Raw genomic sequence first — 25,468 nt, 5'->3', positions numbered from 1 at the left:
GAGGATAAGCCAAGGGAGAGGAAGAGGGAAAGAGAGGAGCATACTCCTCCTTGAGCAGGGAGACAGACATGGGAGTCAATCCCAGTACTCTGGGATCATGACCTGAGCCAAAGGCAGACGCTTAACCGACTGAGCCACCCAGGCACCTCAAACTGTTCCTTTCTTTACTGGATATGAAAAGGCCCAGTTTTCCTGGGGACCTATAGATTGAGAAGTAACTCTATTGTGTCTTCTCTACTGTCTACCATGTGCTGTGTTAAGTACAAAATGGTGAGAAACTATTACCTTAACCACCTTATATTCCTCACTGGAACTCAGGAAAATAGGAGGTGGCATTAAACGCTTGTGTTTATTTTACCATGCCTTGTGAGTCTGCCCACGCTCTTTGTGTAAGTACCACACTCTCTATATGAACAGGGAGAAGAAATTTGCCACAGGTTCAGCTTCTGAAATCAAAAGCTGGTACTTAATCAGACTTATACATCCTCCTAGATACTAACTTAAAAGATTCAGCTATTTCTTCTGAGTTTGTTGTATTACACTGTTATTATTTGTTGGCATGTCTGCCTCTCTCATTACCCTAGAAGGTTCCTGAGAGTAGAGACAATATTTTATCATTTTTTGGATCCACAGGGTATTTCCTCTATTCACTTGCATATCTATACAATATTATTTAAATATTGCTTTACCCAATTTTAATATTATTGTAATATTCCAATACTGACATCCACACTCATAGCTCTTACTATGTGCCAGACACTGCTCTAAGTGCTTTACGTGTATTTTATTAATCGTCAAACACTCTTAGGAGGTTGGTTCTATTATACTTATTTTATAGATGAGGGAATTGGGGGCACAGAATAGTTAAGTAACTTGCCCTCTATCATTCATTTATCTATCTAGCTAGCTAGCTATCTGGTCCAGAGAGGATTTTAATGGCTCCCAGAGTTTATTATGGTAATAAGACATTGTAGTTTTGCAAAAATCTTTTAAATAAATGACTATTTTTAAACCTTTATTCCTTAATCATATAGCAGACAAAGGTAGTACTTTTGCTGTTAAGGGTTTAAAGTCTACCAAAACACAATATTCACTATAGTTTTTTAAAGCTATAAGCAGATGGTCATATTATAGCAATGAAGTATACAACAAGGTGACAGGAAACATAACAGCCTAGCAAGAAGTTTGGCTATTACAATTCTAACCTTGTTCCCAAATATGAAAACCCTTGGTCCTAGAGGGGCACTTAAGCAAAGACTATAGTTAAAGATGGGCAGTCAAGATCAAATGCTTAGGAAACATAACCTGGGAGAATCAGTCACCTAGAACCTGTAGATTCTCTAGAGCCAGGACACCCAAGGAGAAGCTGAACCTAGAGAGGGAGCAGTATGGTCACTTCCTCAGGGCTAACATACTCTAGGAATAGAAGTTTCACTCAGAAGCTCAGCTAAATCATACATATTTAGAGAGAAAAGGGGTTTATAAATGAACACACAAAATTTCTTTCAAAAATATTCCTTCATGCCTCACAACAAAAAGAAATCTACATTCTAATGATATTCACACAACAAGGAGTCATTAAACGCTTGTGAACAATGACACAGAAAAGGGTTTATGCTACCTCTGAAATCTTTCTTCTCAGTTTCTCCACTGGAGTCAACTTTTTTCTCTTCTTCTTCACCCTCTTCTCCTTCCCCTTCTCCAAAAGAGGCCATAAGTAGTACACCAGCTTGGGACAACAAATTCTTCAACTGACTACAGAGTAGATCCAACAAGGACTGAACTACTTTGGGGCTCAATTTATCAGCATATGTCCTACATGAAGTAACAGGAAAAAATCAGTGGTAATAACACAGCCGGGCAATTGTGCTTAAACATATTAAGGAGACTAGGGGGAAATGGAAATTACTAAAATGTGAAAAGACCAAGTCCCACCATAGTTCCACCGAGACATCTATAATGCTCACCCTGTAGTGATGGCTAGGATCTGGAGCAATCTTGTACTAGCCACTTTTAAAGCTGTGCTAAGTTGGGAAACACCAGTCTTTGGCAACAACTGCAGAGGCTGTCCTAGCATGGTGTCTGTGCCACACAACTGTGACAATACATTTAGTAGCCCAGTGGAAATTGCTAAAGAAACATCCACTGGTTGATAGTGAACACTCAGAGCAAAAACTGTAACCAAAAGGAGACGTTGCTGGGCTTCTAGAAAAGAAAGAAAAAAGAAAGACAACTAAGAATCTTTTTTGAAGTAAACAAAGCATTTACTAAAATAAATCATATTCCAAAATATAAATAGTAATGTAGAACACTATTACATTTTCAAATATTTATTCTCTACCGTAAATTGACCTACTAATGTTAAAACAAAATGTAGAACACCTTAAGTATCTAGCATAAAATGTAACTTATATTTGTGAAGGCAGTTACTCACCAATGTGATGCTTGTTTGCTTGTAGAGCTCTCTCTAGGGTAGCAGACAATTGTTGATAAATTTTATGCACGGCCACCTGGATTTCAATCTGAATATTTCTTTTAGCTGCTCTGATCCCATCCTGAATTATACACAAAGATTTACTTTTTGTATTAGTAACAATAATACCTCCTACCCAAATAAAATTAATGGCATTTTATCTCACTCTATGATAAAGTCCTATGGTAGTTTTTAATTATTCAGTATATTTCAGTATGTAAAAGCTTTATAATAAATTTATATTTAAATGCTTGACAGTTCTTCATTCTATATAATCTTTCTCCTTTCCCACAAAGCATTTTTTCTTCTCTAAATAGGGAAGACATAAAGAGAACACTTAAAGAATTTTTTTTCAAGCCACCAGAGAAACTAGGTAAAATGATTAAATGCAAATGAAAATTCTTGAAATCCATCCTCCCAAACACTAATCTCTATCCCAAATTAGATCTCTCTCTCTCTCCAATTTGGCTAAGGGTTAAGAAAACTGAGCCAGCAAAGAATCTATAAGAACAACAGTAAAGATGCTCACCTGATCCCAACTATACTATTACTCAGGAAACTAAACCAATGAGATATCTTTGAGTCATTTAAAAGTCTTTTTACCTTTAAACCTCAATCTTAAACACCAGAACATTCAGCATTATTAAACTGATTTTGTAAAAAAAAAAAAAAATTATAATCTGAATGTACTGCAAGGTGTCATCCTCACGACAACAGATCTACCACCCACCTGATAGTGATGCAATCGGCCACTCTCTCCTTTGGCTCCTGCATGTCCCACAGTGCCTAAACCAAAACATCCTGCTAGAAACTGCAGCCTCACAGATGTGAGCAGTGTGGATGACTGGAAGCCTGCACTTGACCTGCTTCCTGCCAGAGAGATACTACCTTTTTCTTCCATCCCAGACAACAGAACGAGGATCTGGTGAAGTGCTTCTAGACGAAGCTTGAGAAAAGTAAAATAAATATATTTTAGAGTCCTTCACTGAATTGAGACCCAAAGGAATTCCAACATAGATCATGTATTACTTAGCACACAGAAAACTCTGACATTTCTTAGAAATCTATTCTCTTAAACATTTCATTATTATGACTTTTAAAATAAAAATATTTCTAAGACCTCTATAAGCATATGTCAGTATAAAAGAAGCTACACAGGACAACGAGTAAAATAGATTTGGGTGTAAGAGACCTATGTGACCTTGGGAAACTCATTTGACTTCCTGAATCTCAGTTTCGTCATGTGTCAAATGAGGCTATTACTGTAATACTTTAACCTACTCACATAGTTATTGTGATGCTCATGAGGATACATAGGTGAAGGTTTCAAAACCATAAGGTACTATGATTATTGCTTCCTTCACTTATAATAGAGTTCTATAGAATGACTACTATTTAATCAAGAATTAGAAAAGATTTTTCTGAAAGAGTTCTCTGTGGTTCTCTTGAACATCTGGCTCTATCTTCCCTAGGAATACCCACCAACCTCTGTGGCCAGTTTACCCTTTAAAAAAAAAAGCCTTTTATTTTGAAATAATTATACATCTAATAACTACAGAAAAGTTGAAACATGGTACAGATGTTTCCTGTATGCCTCCCCCTACTTTCCACTAAGGTCATCACCTCAGATAACTATGTATCAAAACTGAGAAATGAACAATGCTACAACACTGTAACTAAGCCACAGGCTTTTTTTGGATTTCACCAGTTTACCCATAATGTCCCTTTTTTGTTCCAAAATCCAATCCCAGATGCCCTGTTATATTTAACTGTCATGTTTCCTTAGGTTCCTTTAATCTGTGACAGTTTCCATCTTTCCTTTGGAAGAGCCATTTATGTATTTTATAGAATGTCCCTCAGTTTGAGTTTACCTGATATTTTCTCATGATTGGACTAGAGTTATGGATTTGGGGGAAAATATCATAAAGTCTTCTTTTCATTACATTATTTTCAGATTATGCATGATATTATCATAACTTATTACTGATGATGTTAATCTTGATCACTTGGTTAAGGTAATGTCTGCTGGGTTTCTGCAATGTAAGATTACTAATTTTTTCCCTTTTTTTAATACTTTGTAAGCCCTGAGCTACTAAATCCAGCCTCCTTGGAAAAGAAAGGTGGAATTAAGCTCCTGAAAGGAAGAGTATTAAAGAATTTGTGTACAGGTTAAAACCAGAATAATTAATAAATATCTTGAGGAAGATAAGCTATACAGACATCTTATGCCTCCTTACAGTTTTGCTCACGAATTTTAGTATTCATCATTATTACTGTGGTGTTCTAATCTAGCCCCTTTTAAGTGGAGACAAATGGGTCAAAACTGGGGGCTCTAAGAAGCCAATTTGTATGCTCACCAGCCAGTCTCACTCTAGTTTCTAGGAGACAAGGAAAGACTTATGATTAAAGTATCTGGCTCTTGCTAAGAGATGGCAATTAAAAATGTATGTTTGTCCACTTCAAACAAAATATTATACTGTTTTAGTTATGATAGTGACATCAAAAAGTTCAGAAGGAGGAAAGGGAAAAGGAAGTAGAAGAAAAGGAAAAGTTTTTCCTACTATTGTACATTCAGTGATTTAAGTTTCCACAGTGCCTCATGAGGAGTAAATATCAACACTTACTTCTGCCCTTAATTGCTGCTGTTCCATTGCAATGATGGAGGCCTGGGGACTTGTAGACATACTTTCTTCCGGTTCCTTAAAACCTGGGGCATTCCCCACATCTCCACTCACAAAACTTACAACATTTTCAATCAAAGTATGAACTCCCAAAGACTTGGTCAGATCAAAATCAGACTCAAAGGAGTAAGAAGAGTTGCATAACCAGTCTCTGCTATGTTTCAGGCGAGCCCAAGAGTCACTCAGGGATTCCAACTGACTATGCAGAGGACCTACATACAAACAGAACAAACGTGTATCAGCGACAACAGGTAGAGCATACATTCTGAAACTAGACGAGGGCTGAGTGCTGCTACCATACCAACTGGTGAGAAATGGACACTCATGTTTGAAAACATGCATGCATTAGGTGAATCTGAGCAAAATGCTTTGGTAAAAAACAACAAACAAACAAAAACTAGAGCAATGTAAGAAAATAAAGGGAAAGCCCTGTTTGATGTATCAGTGTCTCTGTAAGCGCTTTAGCAACACGCTGCCACAAGAAAAAGAAAGGCAGAAGCTGCTCTCAAAATGCTTAGCTTAAAATGCTCTGCAGTATTAAACCAGGCCATCATTTATGAACAAAAAAGTACTAGACACTTGGAACACTGCTGGTAAGACCTAACAGTAATAGGGCTTCACCTGATTTAACATTATTTTTGCAAAGAGGACGTTAAAACTGAGCAAAGTGTCTACATATCTACAATGAAACATTACCAAAAAATGAATATAGAAGGGCAAGTAAACTTACACAAAAAAAGGAGACACAAACATCACCCTTTGGGTTTCATTAATATAAGGAATACTTTCACTGTGTCATATGCATATTTATTGCAGGTTGTGAAACTCCTATATAGAAGAAGCAAAGTTTCACAGACAAGAATATATGAGATTTACTGTAAAATGGTATCTATTTAAAATTACCAACTGATGCCACAACAGTTGCTAGATATAATACCATTAGTTTTGCCAGTGGGCATTTTGTAGACTAATAGAGTAAAATGTAAGACAACAAATATGTTAATATGTTTGAACTCAACAATTGTCCAAGTCACATGCCAATATAAATGGTTCAATTCTTACAAGCTTTGTCTTTTTAAATTTAATTCATCTCAGGTACATGAATTAGATTAATCATAATCCTCGGCTCATGATATACTCTCATCATTGGTCCACACGTTGCCTGCTTCTGTATTTATAATAAATGTGAACACAAGAACTAGAAAATTGGTATTAACTTTATCTACCTATCCAACCTATCTCTCCCTATCTCCTCCTACTTAAGGCTGTCATTATCCCTAATCTGGGTTTATCATTCTTCTGCTTTTATTAATGCTAAATATTGTTTTATCTTATATGTAGTCCTAAGACAATGTTTAGTTTTAGTGAGTTTTGACTTTATAAAAAAATATCATTTTATGTCATCTTTTCGGGCATACTCTCTTCCATCAATATAATACTGTTAATATGCACTCACGTTATTGCATGTAGCCACAGTTCATTTGTACGAGTGCTGTATAATGTCCTATCATGTAACTATACCAAATGTCTCTATTAGGAATGCATCTTACTGTACCCAATAAAATATGCATTCCAAAGATTATATTTGTTGCATTACTAGATGAAAAAGACTTGGGAAGAGAACTACTTAAAACACTAATGCTCACAGAGAAAACAAATTAAGACAATATTGACTTATTTCTGAATTAGTATTCTGGTGTGAGTAAAACCCAGGACTTCAAAATCAGATGTAGAAATTCAGCTATTATAAAGTAACTAAAATAATTTATAAGCATTCTACTAGAATAATTTAGAATGGCAACAAATATATGGTTTATCTGCCTTCCATGTTTCAGCAAGAATTCTTAAGATTAAAAAATGCTGAATTTTCAGTCTTACTGAGCATGAAAAATAATCTGAAAAACTCCCCAAACTGTATAGCTAAGTATTTTTTCATGTAAGTTAGAAAAGAATAAAGAAATCCAAAGAATAATGTCAAGGATGGATAATGTATTAAATTAAAAATGACATTTAAAGAATAAAGCAGAAGGTAATTTTAAAAAAAGAAATAATCATTTTCCATTCTTTAGGCACCCCAAATTCAGAATCTGGAAATAGCCTTAAGTTACAAATGATAGTTTTTGGCTCTTTGCACTGAACTTCTTTGTTCAATAATAACATTTCAGAATAAAAAGTTCTTCTGTTTTCCAATACTTACAAATTACTTTTCAAAATCAAAAAGATATGTGCAACAAGCTAGTGTTAGAACCACAGAAGTAGGAGAGACCTTGAAAATTATGTAGAACTCAATTTCCAACTGAGAAAAAAGAGACTCAAAAAATCAATCTGTTAAATTAATAATGTGAATTCCTTAATTTTATGGGAGGGAAGTGATCTTACATACTCCTGTTATTAATCAAAGTCATGAGTCACTAGTCCATGGAAATGTCAATTGCCTGCTTGCACAAAGGTTCAACTGTGAAGAATATACAAAGAATGAATTGCCTTAACATACCTCAAAATGTTCTAGGAATGAGTGGACAACCAATTAAAATCCTCTTTACAAATTAAAGCAGGGGTTAAACGTTTTGTATAGTGTCAGGAAGTAAACATTTTAGGTTTCTGTGGGTCATAAAGGTCTGTACTACAACCACTCAACTCTGTTGCTATAGTAGGAAAGCAGTCATAGACAATATATAAACAAATGAGTGTTGCCTATGTTCCAAAAAAAAAACCTTATTTACAAAAAAAGGTAACAGGCCAGACTTGGCTCACTAGGCATAGTTTGCTGACCCCAATGTAAGAAATGCAACTTATTAGATATATGACTCAAACATAACTTTGTATGACTAAAAGAAAAAACAAGAAAAACATTATATGAAAGCATTAGGATAAATAAATAGAATAAATATTTAGGCTGACAAAAATACTTTAAAACAAAAACTTACATTATGGAAATGAGAAATGAAAAAACTCTTAGTCTTAAAAATTTTTTTTAACAACCTGGTATCTTTGGTTTGTTCAATATTGTTTCATTTGAATTTAGGAAATACTGTGTCTGGGAAGTACAACAAAAGCTTCTGTAGAGTGATGGTGAGTAAGTCCAGTTCTTACTTAGTATTAATTCACTCATCTAACTATAAAAAGAAAATATAGTCTAACAAGAAATTTTTGAGGTTGTTTACTTGTCCTTACAACTTTGGTTCTTAAATGGAATTTTCAAAATGAACATGGCAGAGCTGCAATACATACTTTATAAACCATAAAATATGTAGGCAAGCTAAAAGGGGAAAAAAATTAAACATGCCATCATGTACTTGCTTGAAGCTCTTCTTTTTTCTGGGGCTCAACTGGCCAAAAAGGAGTAAATACACTACCACACAAGAATCAGAAGACAAAAGGAGAAATTTGATACAGGAGACAACATTTACATTTGCTCTTCTTCATATAATCTAATTTGAAATGCATAGTTACAATAGCATTTCACCCATACATGTTAAACCACAAAACACACATGCTGATAAATGTTTCCAGTATTACTATAGCTGTAAAACCCTAACACTTTAAAGACTTAGGGAGTAAAAAAATCAAACCATGTTAATATTTTAACTAAGAAGACTGCTGATGTTGCTTTGGTATCCCTCCCACCATTTTTCACTGCAATCAGCTTCAGCTTAAGTATGAAAACTACAGTTAAGTAACTGCAAAAAAGTATCTTTCAGTGAAGGATGAGCTCAGTTAAACACAACTACAAGTCTTTAAGTATTTTTCAAAGTACCAAAATACCAACATATTTAACAGGCTTTGTCAAAAAATCTGACAAGCTGCTATAAGAATTAAATTTGTTAGTATGTTTTAAGCGATCAGAATGATGATGACTGGCATAGATAAGCAGTTTATAGGTGTTTAAAGAATGCAAATGTCATATTATCTCTAATATACTAAACAGAAATATATTTAACCTATCTCTTTTTTTTAATATTTAAAGATTTTTATTTATTCATGAGAGACACAGAGAGAGAGAGGCAGAGACACAGGCAGAGGGAGAAGCAGGATCCATGCAGGGAGCCCGACGTGGGACTTGATCTCAGGTCTCCAGGGTCATGCCCTGGGCTGAAGGCGGCGCTAAACCGCTGCGCCACTGGGGCTGCCCACCTATCTCTTTTTAAAGTAATTTATGACCTTTTGGCTTTAGAATTTAGCTTCTATGCCTCCATAAAGCTGAACAAGTTGACTAACTAAATTTATTTGCTCACTTTGCTCTACCCCTTCCTACTATACGTGCTTGCTTGAACCAACTATGAAACATTAACAGGAGTGAGGGCAGAAGAAGCAATCCTGGTTCAACAGCATGAATCCTAGTATTTCCTTTTTTTTTTTTAAGATTTTATTTATTTTTTCATGAGAGACAAAGAGAGAGAGGCAAAAACACAGACAGAGGAAGAAACAGGCTCCATGCAGGGAGCCTGACATGGGACTCAATCCCAGGTCTCCAGGATCACACTGGGCTGAAGGCGGCGCTAAACCGCTGAGCCACCCGGGCTGTCCAAATCCTAGTATTTCCAATGCCAAATACTGAAATGATAGGCACAAGTCACTCCCAAGGAGCAGTTTCTGGAAGTACAATAAGAGCAACTAAAAAGTGTATACAACCAGTAATTGTTACTGATATAACCATTTAACTTCAGTAAATGGGACATAATTAACCGCTGTTATAGCGAATTTTTTATTAGGTTTTAATAACTCAGGACCACCAAGACTAATTATTATAAAAGCTATATAAGGTGTTAGTTTCAACTAACTCTAATCTCTATCTCTATATCTCTCTCTTGTGTATAGGGGTTAAACATGGGGGGGGGGGTGAGGAGAGGGGTATTTGTATATCACACACACACAGGGATATCCTTACACGTAAAGGTCAGAGCAATGAGGGGTTGGGTTTTGGGTGATAAGTTTGAGAAGGTTTGAGTGGGAAGGGGGGGGGGATACATTAGGTGATAGCGATTGAGAAGTGGGTGGGGGGATGGTTTGGTGGGAGGGAGGTGAGAGAGAGGAGAGGATGAGAAGTGATTTGTTGTTGTGGTGTGTGTTTATGGTTGAGGGTGTGTATTGTTATTTTGGGTGAGATTAAGGGTGAGAATATATATCTCTGTGAGGATGTTATTATTGAGATTAGGGGGTTTTTTTTGGAAGGGATTTTGTGTGAGAATGGAGTGTGAGGTGTGACTGTGGAAGTATCGAAGGGTTTGTTTTTTGAATGTTGTTTTAGTATGGGTATGGGGATGTGAGGTTGAATATTAATGTATGGTTGGGTTTTAGAAGTTGGGAGGAAGAAGTTTTGTTGGGAGTAGGGATATCACCTATTCCTAGGAACAAAGCCATCAACAGATTCTTCTCTGAGAACATTAAAATGTAATGATTACTAAACTGGCACCATATTAAGTGATATCATAAAAATTTATATAACTAGTTTGCCTCCTTATCATAATTTCCTAAGTGGGTAATTAAAAAAAAAAAACTTTTCCCATGAGGTCCTATGTTTTCAACAAAATAAATTCTAACAGGTAAATAGATTTCAGTACTACCTTGAGCTTTTTGGAAAAGGTGGTTTATCCACAAACAAAATTTAGATTAACGGTTTAATTCATTTGTATTTACTTAGATCTAAAACTACAGAAACTCCACATCTACGTATAGGATAATTATTTGAAAACTTGAACAGGTAGCAACTCTAAGAAAATAATTCTTAAGTGTTAATCATAATTTCTCCTAAGTAATTTACACTCGAATTCTAGGCTATGCTTAATTCAAAGATAAATATACCATTTTCTATTTTATTCTACATATTACTTTGCCACATGCTGTCACTGCTAATATAGACTAAATCTCACATTTGTATTTCCATAAACAAGATAAGGATTTGAGAGAAAAGAACAATTTTAGCTAATGGACTATCATATTTTTATTTTATTTTATTTATTTTATTTTTTATGATAGTCACAGAGAGAGAGAGAGATAGGCAGAGACACAGGCAGAGGGAGAAGCAGGCTCCATGCACCGGGAGCCCGATATGGGATTCGATCCCGGGTCTCCAGGATCGCGCCCTGGGCCAAAGGCAGGTGCCAAACCGCTGCGCCACCCAGGGATCCCCTGGACTATCATATTTAAATATAATTAGTATAGTAGGCGGCTCTTTAACTACAGACTGGATCCCTTATGCTACTCAGTAAGTCTGGAATCATCTTCTCTCTAGTACCAAATGATATGCATTCATTAATAGAAATTTTAGCAACAAGGTTCACCTGAATTAACCAAAAATTTAATTAAGTCAGGTGGGTTAAGGAAAAGGATTCTCTCGCTAATCATGGCACATGAACTGCCAATTTTCAAAGAATTAGAAAATAATAAAGTACATATTGCACATTAAACATTATTTAATTTTCTTCATATCACAAATACCTTAAAATTTTTTAGAAACCCAACAGCTATGTTATACTCTCCAAAGACTTTCCAAGAAAGAAATTTCTAGTGATTATTCCTAATATTTCTGAAAAATTATTCTCCGTATTTTAATTATAATTAAGACAAAATATTGCCATATTTTATTCTATAGAAGTACCAACATTTCTTCTTCTAAGTTATAAACACAAAAATGAAAAAACTGTGTGCATTTCTTCCCCTTATTCCTTAGTTTTTCCTCATTTCTCAGTTTTTCTCCTATGGGGGGAACCTAACATCCTGCCAAGGAAGCTATGAAGTGAAGGGTTTCCTTTTGAAGTACAGAAGATTTAATATCATAGGAAAAATATTTTGCCACAGGCTTTTAAAAAATTGCCACTAGTGCCAATTTTAGACATCTCACATTTTCATAACTGCAGTATAAATGGGTTTAATAAAAGTGTCAATTAATAGAGAATAATATTTGGGACAGTTTTCAGTTATCCTTAATTTAGATTCTCTGAAACTGCTGTCCTTTCCATATATTTGTATATACAACCAAGAGTTTAAGTATATTATTCACTAAGAGCTTCTAACAAACAAGCTTAATTAATGCCTGATAGCACTCTAAAACTGTTCCTCATGGGAAAATTTCTGCCTAGAAATCCTAAGTTCATGCTTTACATGCTTTATCTTAAGCAGCACAGAGGAAAAAAGTGGAAACTTTCTAAAGTGTGCATGCATATGTAGGAGGGTGAATGGAGGAGAGTTCTCCCTGAAACACTTTTTCAACTATGGCAATTATACCAGTGAACTAAAACATGGCAAATCATGTACATAACCCCCATAACGTAAAGCACTGCTTCTGGAGTTCCATAGGACTTTTTACAAAGTCAAAACACATGACAAATGAGAAACAGAACTGATTATTAATCCTAGACATTTCTCTATTTTAAAAGGGTATATATTTTAAAGAGAATGATCTTCCTTTTAAGTCTTTTAAGATGTTTCTAAATTTGTTTCTGCAATAATGCTTCAACGACAATCATATCTAAATCATCAGATATAAAAACAGCTACTTTATTTAACCAGATTTTCAATTTCTTAATACCTACCTCTCTTTCTATGAGATGATGCCAAGTCCAAATCAACATTTCGTCTTCCACTCTATTAAGTTAAAAATAAACAATAAAATTTAGTTGTTTTATATAAGTTTTAATATTAGAATAAAAATATATATAATTATAGCAATGTGCTACTTACTACTCAAATCAGACTAACATACAAAGTCCTTAAAACCCACTGAAAACAGCTCTAAGAAAGCGCAAGTATGTAACTCTCAGATACTAAAATACAAAGTCAAGGTATACACTAACAAACATTACAAAGTAGCAGAAGTTTTTCTTTGTTGTCATGTTTTCTTCTTTGGAACCTTTGTCTTTTATTTTCCAAATACACTATGATCTTATTAATACCCTCTAGATGTCTAAAGCTCCCAGAAGTAAAGTCCCATTCTCAAAAATTATTACTTGCCCTATTCTCAACTTACATTCTTTTCAAAAGCCCCACTAGTCTTCGCTAGGTGTTTAGAGGAAGAGAATCTGATGAATCCATACTAACAGAAAAATAACAGTCCTAAACCTTCTAGCAGTATTTTAAAAGATTTTAAAATGTTTTTAAAAGCCTGTTAAATATAGAAATCTCAAATTGGTGAAACTACAGACTGTTATAAAACAATGAAGGCTTTCAAGAAGAAGTATATTTCCATTGGGGCGGGGGTATAGACAACTATCTACTTTGCTCATGCAGCCAACCAAAGACAACCCATAGACAGTTTATTTTTGCATGGACTTGACATTATAGTCTTAGGAATTTCATTTGTACTCTATCACACAATAAAAAAAATTGTGGCAAAGAAGAAAGGCTGCAGAAATGACAAAATAGATTTAGGAAATGCCATTATAGAAAATTGTAACTTGGTCACACACAGACACATGTACCTACACTGTGGATAAACACATTTTGTTTTACACACACACACACACACACACACACACACACACACACCCCAAAAATAAGTATAGTGTCAGATCATTTGGTGCTGGACAAAATACCAAATGTCACAACAGCTCCTGAAGACATCATGCAATAAAACATTTCTATCACACAGTACCTTCATCATGAGGGTTCATGGAAGAATTTTATCTCAGGCCTCAGAACCAGAACTTTCTGTGTTTCCCTTGAACAACTGGTTTGTTTCTATCTTTTAGACCCTGAACCATGTAAGTCATTATTTGCTCTTCCTATTTGGTGATCCACTTTTAGCAGGACATCACATGATATGTGCTGAGGTGTATACTTCTGAGAGCTTTAATTCTCATCTTCTTTCAGCCCTAATTCACTCATCTAATTTATGCTTTTATAAATTATTTATTTTTAAATACTAAATCAAATCCTTTGAGAAATAAGGGGGAGAAGGAATAGATATTATAGTACAAAATTTTGGTATGACAACCAACAAATAGTTAAACTTAGGTTTAATTAACTTTGTTGAGGTTTTTCTGTTTACTAAAAGAAGCATATAGTATATCATGTAACACTCTTTTTTAAAAAAGATTTTATTTATTTGAGAGAAAGAGTGTGTGTGTGAGTGAGCATGAGCAGGGTTAGGAGGAGACAGAGGGAGAAGCAGGTTCCCTGCTGAGCAGGGAGCCTGACACAGGGGCTTGATTACAGGGCCTCATGACTCGAGCTGAAGGCAGATGCTTAACCGACTGAGCCATCCAGGTGCCCCTCATGTAACACTCTTTATAAAAGAAAGATAAAGATGGAACACTTGGGTGGCTCAGTTGGTTAAGCATTTCATGGTTTTGGCTGAGGTCATAATCTCAGGGTCATGAGGTCGAACCCTGCATCCACCTCCACAATGAATGCAGAGTCTGCTTGATATTCCCTCCTCTTCTGGAGAAGCGGAGAAATCTGCCCCTTCTATTCTGCCCCACCCACTCATGTTTGTGCTCTCTTAAATAAAATAATCTTTAAAAAAAATAAGGAAAAAAAAGATAAAGACTTAGTATTAACTGGTTAAATTTAGTTATTTTAAGAAAGCATTTCATCCACTCATAATTCAGGATAAATGAAATACTACTAGATATCAAGGATATTAATGGTAATCCTGAATAACCTCAAACAGAAGAATAATATATTTTAGTTGGATTAACCCAAACTGCCCCCACTGCTTGTTCCCCTTCACTTATACCAAGGTCTCTAAACTGAAGGCTTAACCCAGGTCTCCTTTCATCTGCAAAAAAATCTGCTCTGGTTCTAGACTTTCCTACCTTTCACAACACTATCTTTCTAAACATTCCATGAGGAAAGATGATCAAGAGCAAATCTTTTTCAAAAATGAGCTTACTCATCTTTTAAAAATTGTATAGAATCTAAATGAACAATTTTGGCAATTAAATCTCAGGGGCAACACACCTCTACTGATTTTTCCGTTATGTTTTGAAAACATAATTTCTAAACGTTTTAAATTATATCACCAAACTTGTTCTGCACAACAATCCAGTTGAAGCCAGTACAACAAGTAGTTTTATTCCCCATTTCAAAGATAATGAGGCAAGGGCTCAGAAAAGTTAAGCTTCTTGCCCCAGATCAAAATCAACTGTAAATCTTAAACTTATTGTGACTAAGTCAGATGTCATTGTTTGTTTTCTAAAAGTATGTTGCTTTTGGGATGCCTGGGTGGTTCAGTGGTCATGATTCCGGGGTTCTGGGATTGAGTCCCTATCAGCTCGCCACAGGGAGCCTGCCTCTCCCTCTGACTGTATCTCTGCCTCTCTCTGTCTCTCTCATGAATAAATAAAATCTTTAAAAAAATAATAGTAATAAAAATAAAAGTATGTTGCTTTAACTACATCTATTCTCATCTTTTATCTTTTCAATAAAAATGAGTTATCAATCTTTTACAGTATGCTTTGCATATTATTAAAGGTGGCGCTAAACCGCTGAGCCACTGGGGCTGCCCCAAAGACCTGAATTAAAGTGTAGAAAGGACAGAATGGGCACCAAAATTTGACCAAAATAGATTAAACAGCAATTCAGTCATTTAAAAAATAATTTAGGGGCAGCCCGGGTAGCTCAGCAGTTTGTCGCCACCATTAGCCCAGGGCATGATCCTGGAGACCCGGGATTGAGTCCCACGTCCGGCTCCCTGCATGGAGCCTGCTTCTCCCTCTGCCTGTGTCTCTGCCTCTCTCTCTCTCTGTGTCTCTCATGAATAAATAAAATAAAATCTTTTTAAAAAAATAAAATAAACAATTTAGTGACTGCCTATAGGTGCTTGCAATATAGCAATAAATGAAGCAGCAAAAATTCCTGCCCTCAAGGAGCTTATATTCTAATGTTGAACAACAGAAACTTATTGATAAACAAAAATAATAAGTGCAGGGGGGGTGGTGGGGGGGGGACCAGTAAAGCAAAGTGGACAGGGAGTGAATATGAGGAAAGGAGGGCAAACTGCAATTTTAAATAGAGGCATCAAGGCAGGCCTCATTGAAAAAGTAGCATCAGAATGAAAAGTTGAAGTGAGGGAATTAGCCAGGCAGACAACAGTATTCTAGGGGGAAGAAAGGGTCAGGTAAAGATGATAAGGAGAAGTTGTGTGGTATGGTCACAAAAGGGCCAAGATGCCAGTGTTATAGAAGGAGAGTCATCAATCAAGGACAGTAGAAGAGATCAGAGTGATGCTGGGGCCAGCAAACATAGAGTCTTATAGGCCCTTCTAAGTTTTGTACACTGAGAAAAAGTGAAGTCATTGGAGGTTTTGAGTAGGGAAGTGACATGATTTGTGTTATAAGAGTACAACAGGGTGGGGAAACTAGGTAATGAGACTGATCAGAATGGAAAAATAAACAGAGAAATCTCAGAAATTGTAAGACTGGGAAGTGAACTGGGAGCACAAGATACAAATGGTAATGAAGAATAAAAGGAAGAGTATGTTGGTAAATTGAACACCAATAAAAATTAATTTATAAAAAAAAGAATAAAAGGAAGAAAAACAAAACATCATGATACAATGAAACCTGCTTAAAGACACAGCTAAGCCTTCTTTAGAGGAGGAATCTTTTAGGTTTTAACATAACAGCTTTCTGTTCATGTACCACTTTATACCTTTCAAAAATATTTTCACATCCATCATCTCAATTCATAAAACAGAGAAATTTCATAGCTAAAAATGGAGCTTAGAGACGACTCAGTCCAAAAAACCAGTTTCTATTTGAACTGTCATGTGACATGACCAGTCTCACAGCTGTTCAGAAGTAGAATCAAAGCCAGATGCCAAGTCTCACATATTGCCATAAACACAACAGGCGCTAATGTCCTCCCATCACACAATTTTCTGGGACACTAAGGGTCCAGAGAAGTCAACTAATAAATATAGATTATTCATGTACAAGACAGAGAAACAGCCAAAATGAATAGCTATGAACTCTAAGTTCAAAGCTACTTAAATAGAAGCAATCTCTTAGACAGGTTTCACACTATAATTTACCTGTCCCACTATAGCATATTTTACTTCCTGCTTGTTAGGTAAATCATCATCTCACCTGCAGTCCAAGTCCTGGTTTTTTTGGGTAGGTAACTAAGAGCTATTGAAAGATTTCAAATAGAGCTATAAACAGACTTGTGAAATGTAGAAGATGGGCACAAAATATGAGGTTTGAGCCTTCTGGATTAGTCTAAGCTAAAGAGAAGGAGAGTTTGAAACAGAACAGTGGCAAAAGGGATAGAAAGGACATATTAGAAACAAATTAAGGGTAAAATTTTCAAGACTTGACTAACTGAACTGCAGGGAGTATGGGAATTTACAAATTTTCATCAAAAGATGAATCCTGGGTAGTTAAGAATATCACCTACTAATATAGGAAATATAAGACAAGAAGATTTGAGAGAAAGATGAATTTATTTTTGGATAGGTTAAGATTGGGATAACCTTGCTTTCAGGTGGAATGTCCATCAAGAAGTCAGATATATGAATTTGGAGTTTAAGAAGTCAGAGTTAAAGACAGAAATCTGAGAATAATTAACATATAGATGGTAAATATCTGTGCAGTACAGCTATCTTATTTCTCTTAAAAGTTCTTTTTTAAAAAGCTCTTATATCTCTAAGACAAACATATATTACTGTAACCAAAGTCTTACGTATCGATATCCCGAAAATAAAAATCCCTCTTTACTGAATCTGGGCATACCTACCAGTGCATAACCCTCTTCATCTGATTCAGGCTGAGACAAGTCAGATTCACTCCTCGATTTGATCAGTCTATAATTTGGACTTGTGTGGACTAGCCGGCTCTCTGCAGTAAGACTTTCACTCCTGTCTCACACGCACAAAGAAAAGTTTTTCAGTTTGGATGGTTAGTGAACATAAAATTGAATGGAACTAGCAGCACAGAGATAATACACACACAATGATAAGTAATCATATCTGTCAGTGGGAAATCCTGACTCTAATATAAGCACAAAACCCTTTATAGTTACATTAAATTAACTTGCATGCCACTAAATTACAGAGATGCAAATAACTTCCTGTTTGTCAACTGCTATTGTTTATATGTATGAAAAATTATGCCTCGTTTCATCAGAAATGTATATTCCAGGCTGAGTCAATATCGCTCTTTATATTACTTCATTACATTAATATGTTATTTCACCCTAGTCAATTTGTATTTCCTCCCCCATGTCTGTATTAATTTCAGAAGACCACTACAACTTTGAGAATCAAGTATTTCAGTGCATAAAGTAACAAAGTCAAGTAATATTTTAAGTTTCTAGTCAGTCCCACCTGGTCATAAGTCCACCCCCTTCAGAAGCACTTGTTGAAGGCTGCTGCAACTGTCCTTCTTCCTTTCGCTTCTGAAGCTCATCAATCACAGGACTTACTCCTAATATTAACAGGGCACACCGATGGATGACAGAGTTGCAGGCAGCAGTGTATACATCCTGACCCTCAGGAAGGTCTGTGCTGACCCTTCGCTCTTGCTGAGACTGAGGAGGTGGATCATCAGCTCGAGTCCCAGACCCTGCCCCACTGTTCATTCTATCTCGATCTCGACTACGAGCTACTTCACGGGCTGAGAGGAAACACTGAAAGATTTCTGTAACATGCAACACAAAAACAAGGTCTTAACACATGGGGAGAGAAGAGCAAAGAAAATAACAATAAAAATAGTCATAAAGTTTGGATCAAAAACTTACTGAAATAGGGAAAAATTATTTTTAGACATTAAATGCAGATAGTAACTAAGTTAAAACTATATTAAACACATGTAAAATAATTAACTTTTCACAAAAATTACAACAGGAAGTACCTATGCCTTTACAGAATTTAGATTTGATTTATTCTATTTCTACTCTTATTAATGAGTTAGATCACTGCTTTCCAAAGTGTGGCCCCAGACCAGAAGCATCATTATCTGGGTACTTGTTAGAAATGCAAATTACTGGGCCCATCTCAGACCTTCTGATCAGAAACTGAAGGCACGGGGCCGGCAATCTCTGTTTTAGCAGGCCCTCCAGCTGATTTTGAGCTCCACTAAAGTTTCAAAACTACTGGGTTAGATAAAAATAATTGCATATTGGGATCCCTGGGTGACTCAGTGGTTTAGTGCCTGCCTTTGGCCCAGGGCGTGATCCTGAAGTCCCGGGATCGAGTCCCACATCAGGCTCCCTGCATGGGGCCTGCTTCTCCCTCTGCCTGTGTCTCTGCCTCTCTCTCTCTCTCATAAATAATCTTTAAGAAAAATAACTGCATATTTCTGAAATGTTCATGACCTCAGTATGAAAATATCAGGTTACAAAAGAAACATAAAATCTAAGTTGTATTAAAGTCTATATATATAATTCCTGACAGTTACACTTTGCTAAATCTCAAACACATCTAAAAAGTACAGCCACTAATGTTCTTTGCTGAAACATAATATGGTTATACTATACAGCCAAGATTGCCTCCAGAGTCAAGTGGCATCATCAAGAATGTCTTATCTGATACCAACCTTTCCCAATTCACAAGTATAAAAAGTCACTAGGTTTTAATAAGGTTCTGATGCAGTGGTAAATACTTCACAATAGGAAAATAATTTTTTGCTCGAATTTGAAATGAAGACACTATTCTTATTGGGAATTCAAGCAGAAACGTTGGTAAATTACTAGATTCATCTGTTGATAATGAAGTACAAACTTTAAAAATGGATTTTATATGTGTATTTTATAGAATTATGACAATATTTTCACATGCTGTTTAAAGTCTCTTACTTCTGTAAAAATCACAGCAACAAACTTAGAGTACAAAGCTGAAAATCAGTTAAAGTAATTAAGAGAATAGTCACTAGAGTTTTGGGCAGATTTCACTCTAATTCCAGCTACTATAACCGTGGCCCTAGCACATAATTTTGCCTCCTTAAACCTCAGTTTGCTCATCTTTAACATAGGTTAAGTACTAGAGTGCATCTCATTAGACTGTTGTGAGGATTATCAGTTATCTATGAGAAGCATTTGACCCAGTGTCCAGCAAGTAATATAAGTGCTCAAAAACCATAGCTGCTTTAAGAATTACTGCTCCCGGGATCCCTGGGTGGCGCAGCAGTTTGGCGCCTGCCTTTGGCCCATGGCGCGATCCTGGAGACCCAGGATCGAATCCCACGTCGGGCTCCCAGTGCATGGAGCTTGCTTCTCCCTCTGCCTGTGTCTCTGCCTCTCTCTCTCTCTCTCTCTCTGTGACTATCATAAATAAATAAAAATTTAAAAAAAAAAAGAATTACTGCTCCCTGGATGACTATTACACTTTCTTTTACTATAATTGAGGGTTATATTTTGTTACTGTGTTTTCCCCTTTGGACTTTGCTTTCCAGAATTTCTAAACTAAGTTTTAAGTTTAACTGCAAAGGTTCCCTCAGCCTAGGTTTTTAAAATATAATTATTCTCCTTCCCCATCTCCAATCCCCTTTTCCCTCTTGTTTTTTTAATGGTTTTTGGTTTAGGACCATCTCCCTAAAAGAACACAAAGAAATTGATAGTAAAGTGTCAAACTGATTGATAGATACTGACAATCCCAATACCAAACACATAGCTAGTCATAATGTTCTAGTCTACAGAGTGAATACACATTTTAACCTGAAATAGCCAAATCACTCAAAAGATACTAACAAGTGATTAACAGTATTGCTATTTCCTTTTAAACATCTAAATTATTATCTTTAAAAATTATCTGTTGCCTTGGAATATACAAGTATGAGAAGCATTATTCACTCAGCCAACAGTATTCTCAGGTATATTCTTGTTCTCTATTGACAATGGCAGTACAGTCAGTGGATGAAATTTATAATCTTAAAAGTGTAAACATACAAAAAATAACAAGGGTTCTCCTAGTAAGTGCAGAAAGGATCTCTCTTCCTCACCATGCAGAGGCCGGTCAGGCCAATGGACAAATTGGCACCCTCCAAAACAAACTCTGAATGACCTTATCCAGTCACTCACGGGCATAATTTCATGCATAAGACTCAGTGGAACAATTACTGTTTCTAAAAGCCTGCTTTCAGAACTTTTCAGCACAAAACATGCAATCCAATAGTTCAAAATGGAACTAGCAGAGTTTTAAGAACTGAAACATTAGGTGATATAAATTCTGATTACCAGTACAATATTAGATCCTTTTTGAAAAAACAGAGAGAAATTTTTGCCTTTCTCTTCTCCAGTTTCCCTAACAGAAAGAATGCCACAATGTGTATCTGTGAAGGAAGAAGGGTGTACTCACTGCCAGCTGTCATCACTTCATGTTCCCGTTCTTCTTCTTCATCCTCCGGCTCAGGATGCCCCTCTTCCCGGTCTCGCTCAGCCTGTTCTTCCATTTCAGCTTCTTCATCAATGGTCCGAGTAAATGAATGCTCCTGAGGGTCAACATCTGCAGAGTCCTGGTTTTCTGAGATCTTAAAGAAATAATACTAAACTGAATATATTTTTCAAAAACTTGGAAAACTTTATTAAAAACCTTGATTTTTATCATGGAAAATACTGCTAATATCAGTAACACATGAATTTTTACTCCAACTACCCTAAAGATACACTGGATAAATCTGAAAAGATTAGAAAGAATATACGTACACAAGATATGTAAAGAGACTACCCCTACGCCCTCCTATCTTCAGTATCTAGATTAGAATGTCATGTTATAAGTTGACTCAAATTTATATTGCTATTCAGCTATAAATTCCTGGAGCTGCAACTTAAAAGATGAGTGTAAAACCAAGCATAAAAGGTAATTTAAGAACACGAATTTTTATACCATTCAGTCTCCCTCAAGCTATATATGTTATTACCACTCTGTATAAATGTTTAACAATTCTAATTTAAAACAGTATTTTTTTTTTACTTTTTTTTGGTGAGAATATTTAAGCTCTACTCTCTTAGCAATTTCAAATATACAAATAGTACCGGTTTTTTTCTTTACTTTGTTTTCCCCTGAAGAAACCAAAAATTAGAAATCTGATAAGGATGATATTAATTTTCTTTCCTATAGTAGTTAAGCTACCTAGCAGTCTCCTGGAGGATAGAGTCTTGTAACAGATGTTAAGAGCATCACAAATACTGTAATAGTATATATCATCTCCCTCACAAATTTTAGTATAAAGTACAAGTGAAATATTTTATTTAATGCATAATACAAGTTATTCTGTGATTGTGTAAGTCACTTATCCCTATAATGTGAAGTTTCAACTCTGAAACTCAACAAAATGGCAAATTAATACATTCATGGACTTTCAAGGTCACTAACAAATAGATCCACAAATATTAAATCAGTGCAGGCCAAAAAAATACTAGAATTCAAATGCAGAGATAGAGTCTGGTTTTTAAAATCTAAATCTTAATAACAAGAATACAAAGCATCTAATGTATAAAGCTTTCAAGTAAGCATTTCTGAAGGCAACGTATTATCCAAGTTTATAATTACAGGATCATGTTATCAGAATTACCAAGCACTTTAGAAATCACCTATTTTTGTTGGAAGAGTAGCTTTGGAGCATTTTTTTTTTTAAGAGATAGAACGTGCATGAGAGTGCAAGCAGGGTGAGGGACAGAGAGAGAGACAGAATCACAAGCAGGCTCCAAGCCAGTATGGAGTCCTACACAAGGGGTTCAGTCTCACAACCCTGATATCATAACCCTGACTGAGATCAGGACCTATGCTGATATCAAGAGTTAGACACTTAACTGACTGACCCACCCAGGCATCTCACTTTTGGAGCATTCTTAATAAGAGGTTTCAATCTTAAACGCCAGTGGTGGACAACTCTAAGAAGGCGCTTTTCCTTATATTCAGCTAACGATGATTCTTCATTCAATTTTTTAAAAAGATTTATTTATTCATGAGAGACATAGAGAGAGAGAGCGAGAGAGGCAGAGACACAGGCAGAGGGAGAAGCAGGCTCCCTGCAGGGAGCCTGATATAGGACTTGATCCTGGGTCTCCAGGATCATGCCCTGGGCTGAAGGCAGGTGCTAAAGCGCTGAGCCACCCAGGGATCCCTCTCCATTCAATTTTTCTCCTTTGGTGTTACCTATGCCCTCTGGAACAAGAAACACTTATTTCCTCTCCTACAGGGAAGCTTTATTTTTAAGGCAGTTATCATGTGACTCCCTTTTTCATTTCCCTAGGCTAAGCATTTTTGACACTTCCAGTTCTTATATAAAATGACTTTCAGACCTTTCAAAAATCCAAGGTAGCTCTTGTTAATGTCCCTCATAAATTATAACACCCCAAATTAAACAGGATAATTCAAATATAGTCTGATCAGCATAAAATAAAGGAATACTTCATATGATGTGCACAGCCCAATTTGTTAGTATTTACACAGCCTATGAATACACAAACTCTCATAGCAGCCATATCATTTGATAAATATAGGGTTAAATAAACCTGAAATCTTTTACTCACCCAATTTTTTCACCATATAAAGAAGTATGTACTCAATATTTACTGAACATCTGCAATAATCAAGGCACATTTTCCCCCCTCACATAAACCAATATGGAGCTATCTCTCACAGCTTGCAGAAAAACAGAAATTAACTGATTTCCAACTTTACCCATCTGTCTCGTGATGATGACCTGGTCTGAATAAGTTCAAGGTTCTTGCAAGCAAGTAAACGACTTCGAACTTTGTACACACAACGGTACACTTCTGATAAGCTTTTACCAGGTTGATATCTAAATAAAGAACCAAAATAGAAAAGTTACCTAATTTCTAACATCATGAGAGCAAATATTTGTCTGAGGATAGTTTTAAGTTACTTGCCGGCTTTCTCCACATGCTTGACTAAGTAAATTTGTGTGTTTCAGAAGAGCTGCAAGAACAAATCTAGACACGGTGTCCAAGAGTGACTCATTACTTAAAGTTGCACTGTCCCAATCTGAAAACAAAAATGATGCATTGACATTTAAAAGGGCTCAGAAAACAGTTCAGAGTAATTTAATAGCTTTAGTAATCCAACATCTGAATGTTACCATTTTCCTAAACATTGTTTAACAAATGTACCTACTAGAAACCAGACACTGTTCTGTGTGCTAGGGATATAGCAGTTAACAAAACTAAGTCCCTGACCTCAGAGAATTTATTTTCTAGCTGGTGTGGGGAGCACCAATAAATATAAACATTAATACGATAGAAAAGTGCTATACAGAAAAATAAAGCAGGGTAAAGAAAACAGGGAGTACCATACTGTGTGAGATTACTATTTTACATAGGCTGGTTTGCAAAGGTCTCGGACAAGGTACAGATGAGCAGAGATGTAGACAAAGTCAGGGAAGGTACCATACAGAAATAGTGTCCCCTCAGGAAAAAACTAGTGTAGAAGCCCTGAGGGTTCAAGAAGGCCACTAGGAGTGGAGCAAAGTGTGCATGCACAAGTGGTAGGGGACATTAAAAAGTTGGCTGGAGACCAGATCTCATACGGCCTTTCAGGCCACTGCAAGTCCTTCAGATTTTACTCTGAGGGGAAATAGCACCATAAGAAGGCTTTGAACAGAGATACAATATGATCTGACTTGTGTTTTAAAAGGCTGACTGTAAAAAATAAATAAATAAATAAATAAAATAAAAGGCTGACTGTGACTGCTGAGCGGTGAACTAGATAGGGACAGCAACAGCTGAACTGCAATAATTCAGATGAGAAATGACAGTGGCTCACACTAAAGCAGTAGCAGTAGAGGTAGTGAGAAGTGTTCAGATTCCCAATGTGTTTTAAAAGTAGATTTGACAGGATTTGTTGATTGATCAGACGTGCCAATATGAGAGAAGTCAAAGTTGACTAGAGATGTACTTAGAATGTGGCTGGCATTAACTGACACAGGAAGAACACTTCTGGAAAACAAGGAGCTACAATCAGGAGTATCATTTTGAATACTGTTATATATCCTTGTGGAGATACTAATCAAGAGAATAGACTAATGAGAGAATATATCTGGTATTTGAAGCCATGAAGTAGATATTGTGAATACCATAATAAAATGAAATGAGGTGGTTAAGAAAACAACATTTGGACACAGATGAGTATATGGAATAGAAAACCAAAACCACAACATTAAATGATAAGAACTTTAATTCTTTAATTCCATGCTAGCATACTAGTACTGTACTTTCAAATGTAGTACACTCATTAGATTCCAAATGGGAGTGGGAGGTTTATTGTCTGCTAAACTCTGTTAATTTGACAGATTTACCATGCTACTTAAAAATAAAACCAACCAAACAAAAAACACCCATGGAAAATATCAAGCCCCAAGTTTATTAGTTCTTAATCCCTTCTTAAAACTCCTATCTCAAGAGATAAAAATCTTCC

At 35.9% G+C, this 25,468-nt stretch overlaps 1 protein-coding gene across 7 annotated transcripts in view; it reads right to left on the bottom strand.

Annotated features, from left to right (window-relative positions):
• Positions 1-25,468, bottom strand: part of HERC1 (HECT and RLD domain containing E3 ubiquitin protein ligase family member 1) — a 195,294-nt gene that overhangs the window by 83,615 nt on the left and 86,211 nt on the right. For all 7 annotated transcript variants that reach the window (XM_055320270.1, XM_055320269.1, XM_055320276.1 and 4 more), the window contains exons 20-30: positions 23,926-24,040; positions 23,717-23,837; positions 21,389-21,560; positions 18,422-18,734; positions 17,833-17,953; positions 12,687-12,738; positions 5,098-5,366; positions 3,204-3,419; positions 2,435-2,555; positions 1,968-2,205; positions 1,622-1,815 (exon numbers count right to left, since the gene is read on the bottom strand). In XM_055320270.1, the coding sequence (XP_055176245.1) occupies positions 1,622-1,815; positions 1,968-2,205; positions 2,435-2,555; positions 3,204-3,419; positions 5,098-5,366; positions 12,687-12,738; positions 17,833-17,953; positions 18,422-18,734; positions 21,389-21,560; positions 23,717-23,837; positions 23,926-24,040 (1,932 nt within the window). The remainder of the gene's footprint in view (positions 1-1,621; positions 1,816-1,967; positions 2,206-2,434; positions 2,556-3,203; positions 3,420-5,097; positions 5,367-12,686; positions 12,739-17,832; positions 17,954-18,421; positions 18,735-21,388; positions 21,561-23,716; positions 23,838-23,925; positions 24,041-25,468) is intronic.

The sequence above is a fragment of the Nyctereutes procyonoides genome, unplaced genomic scaffold (genome assembly GCF_905146905.1).
Source record: "Nyctereutes procyonoides isolate TBG_1078 unplaced genomic scaffold, NYPRO_anot_genome, whole genome shotgun sequence".
In the NCBI taxonomy this organism is placed as follows: domain Eukaryota; kingdom Metazoa; phylum Chordata; class Mammalia; order Carnivora; family Canidae; genus Nyctereutes; species Nyctereutes procyonoides.
The sequence above is the reverse complement of the archived record's forward strand: the minus strand, read 5'-3'. Positions and strand labels throughout refer to the sequence as shown.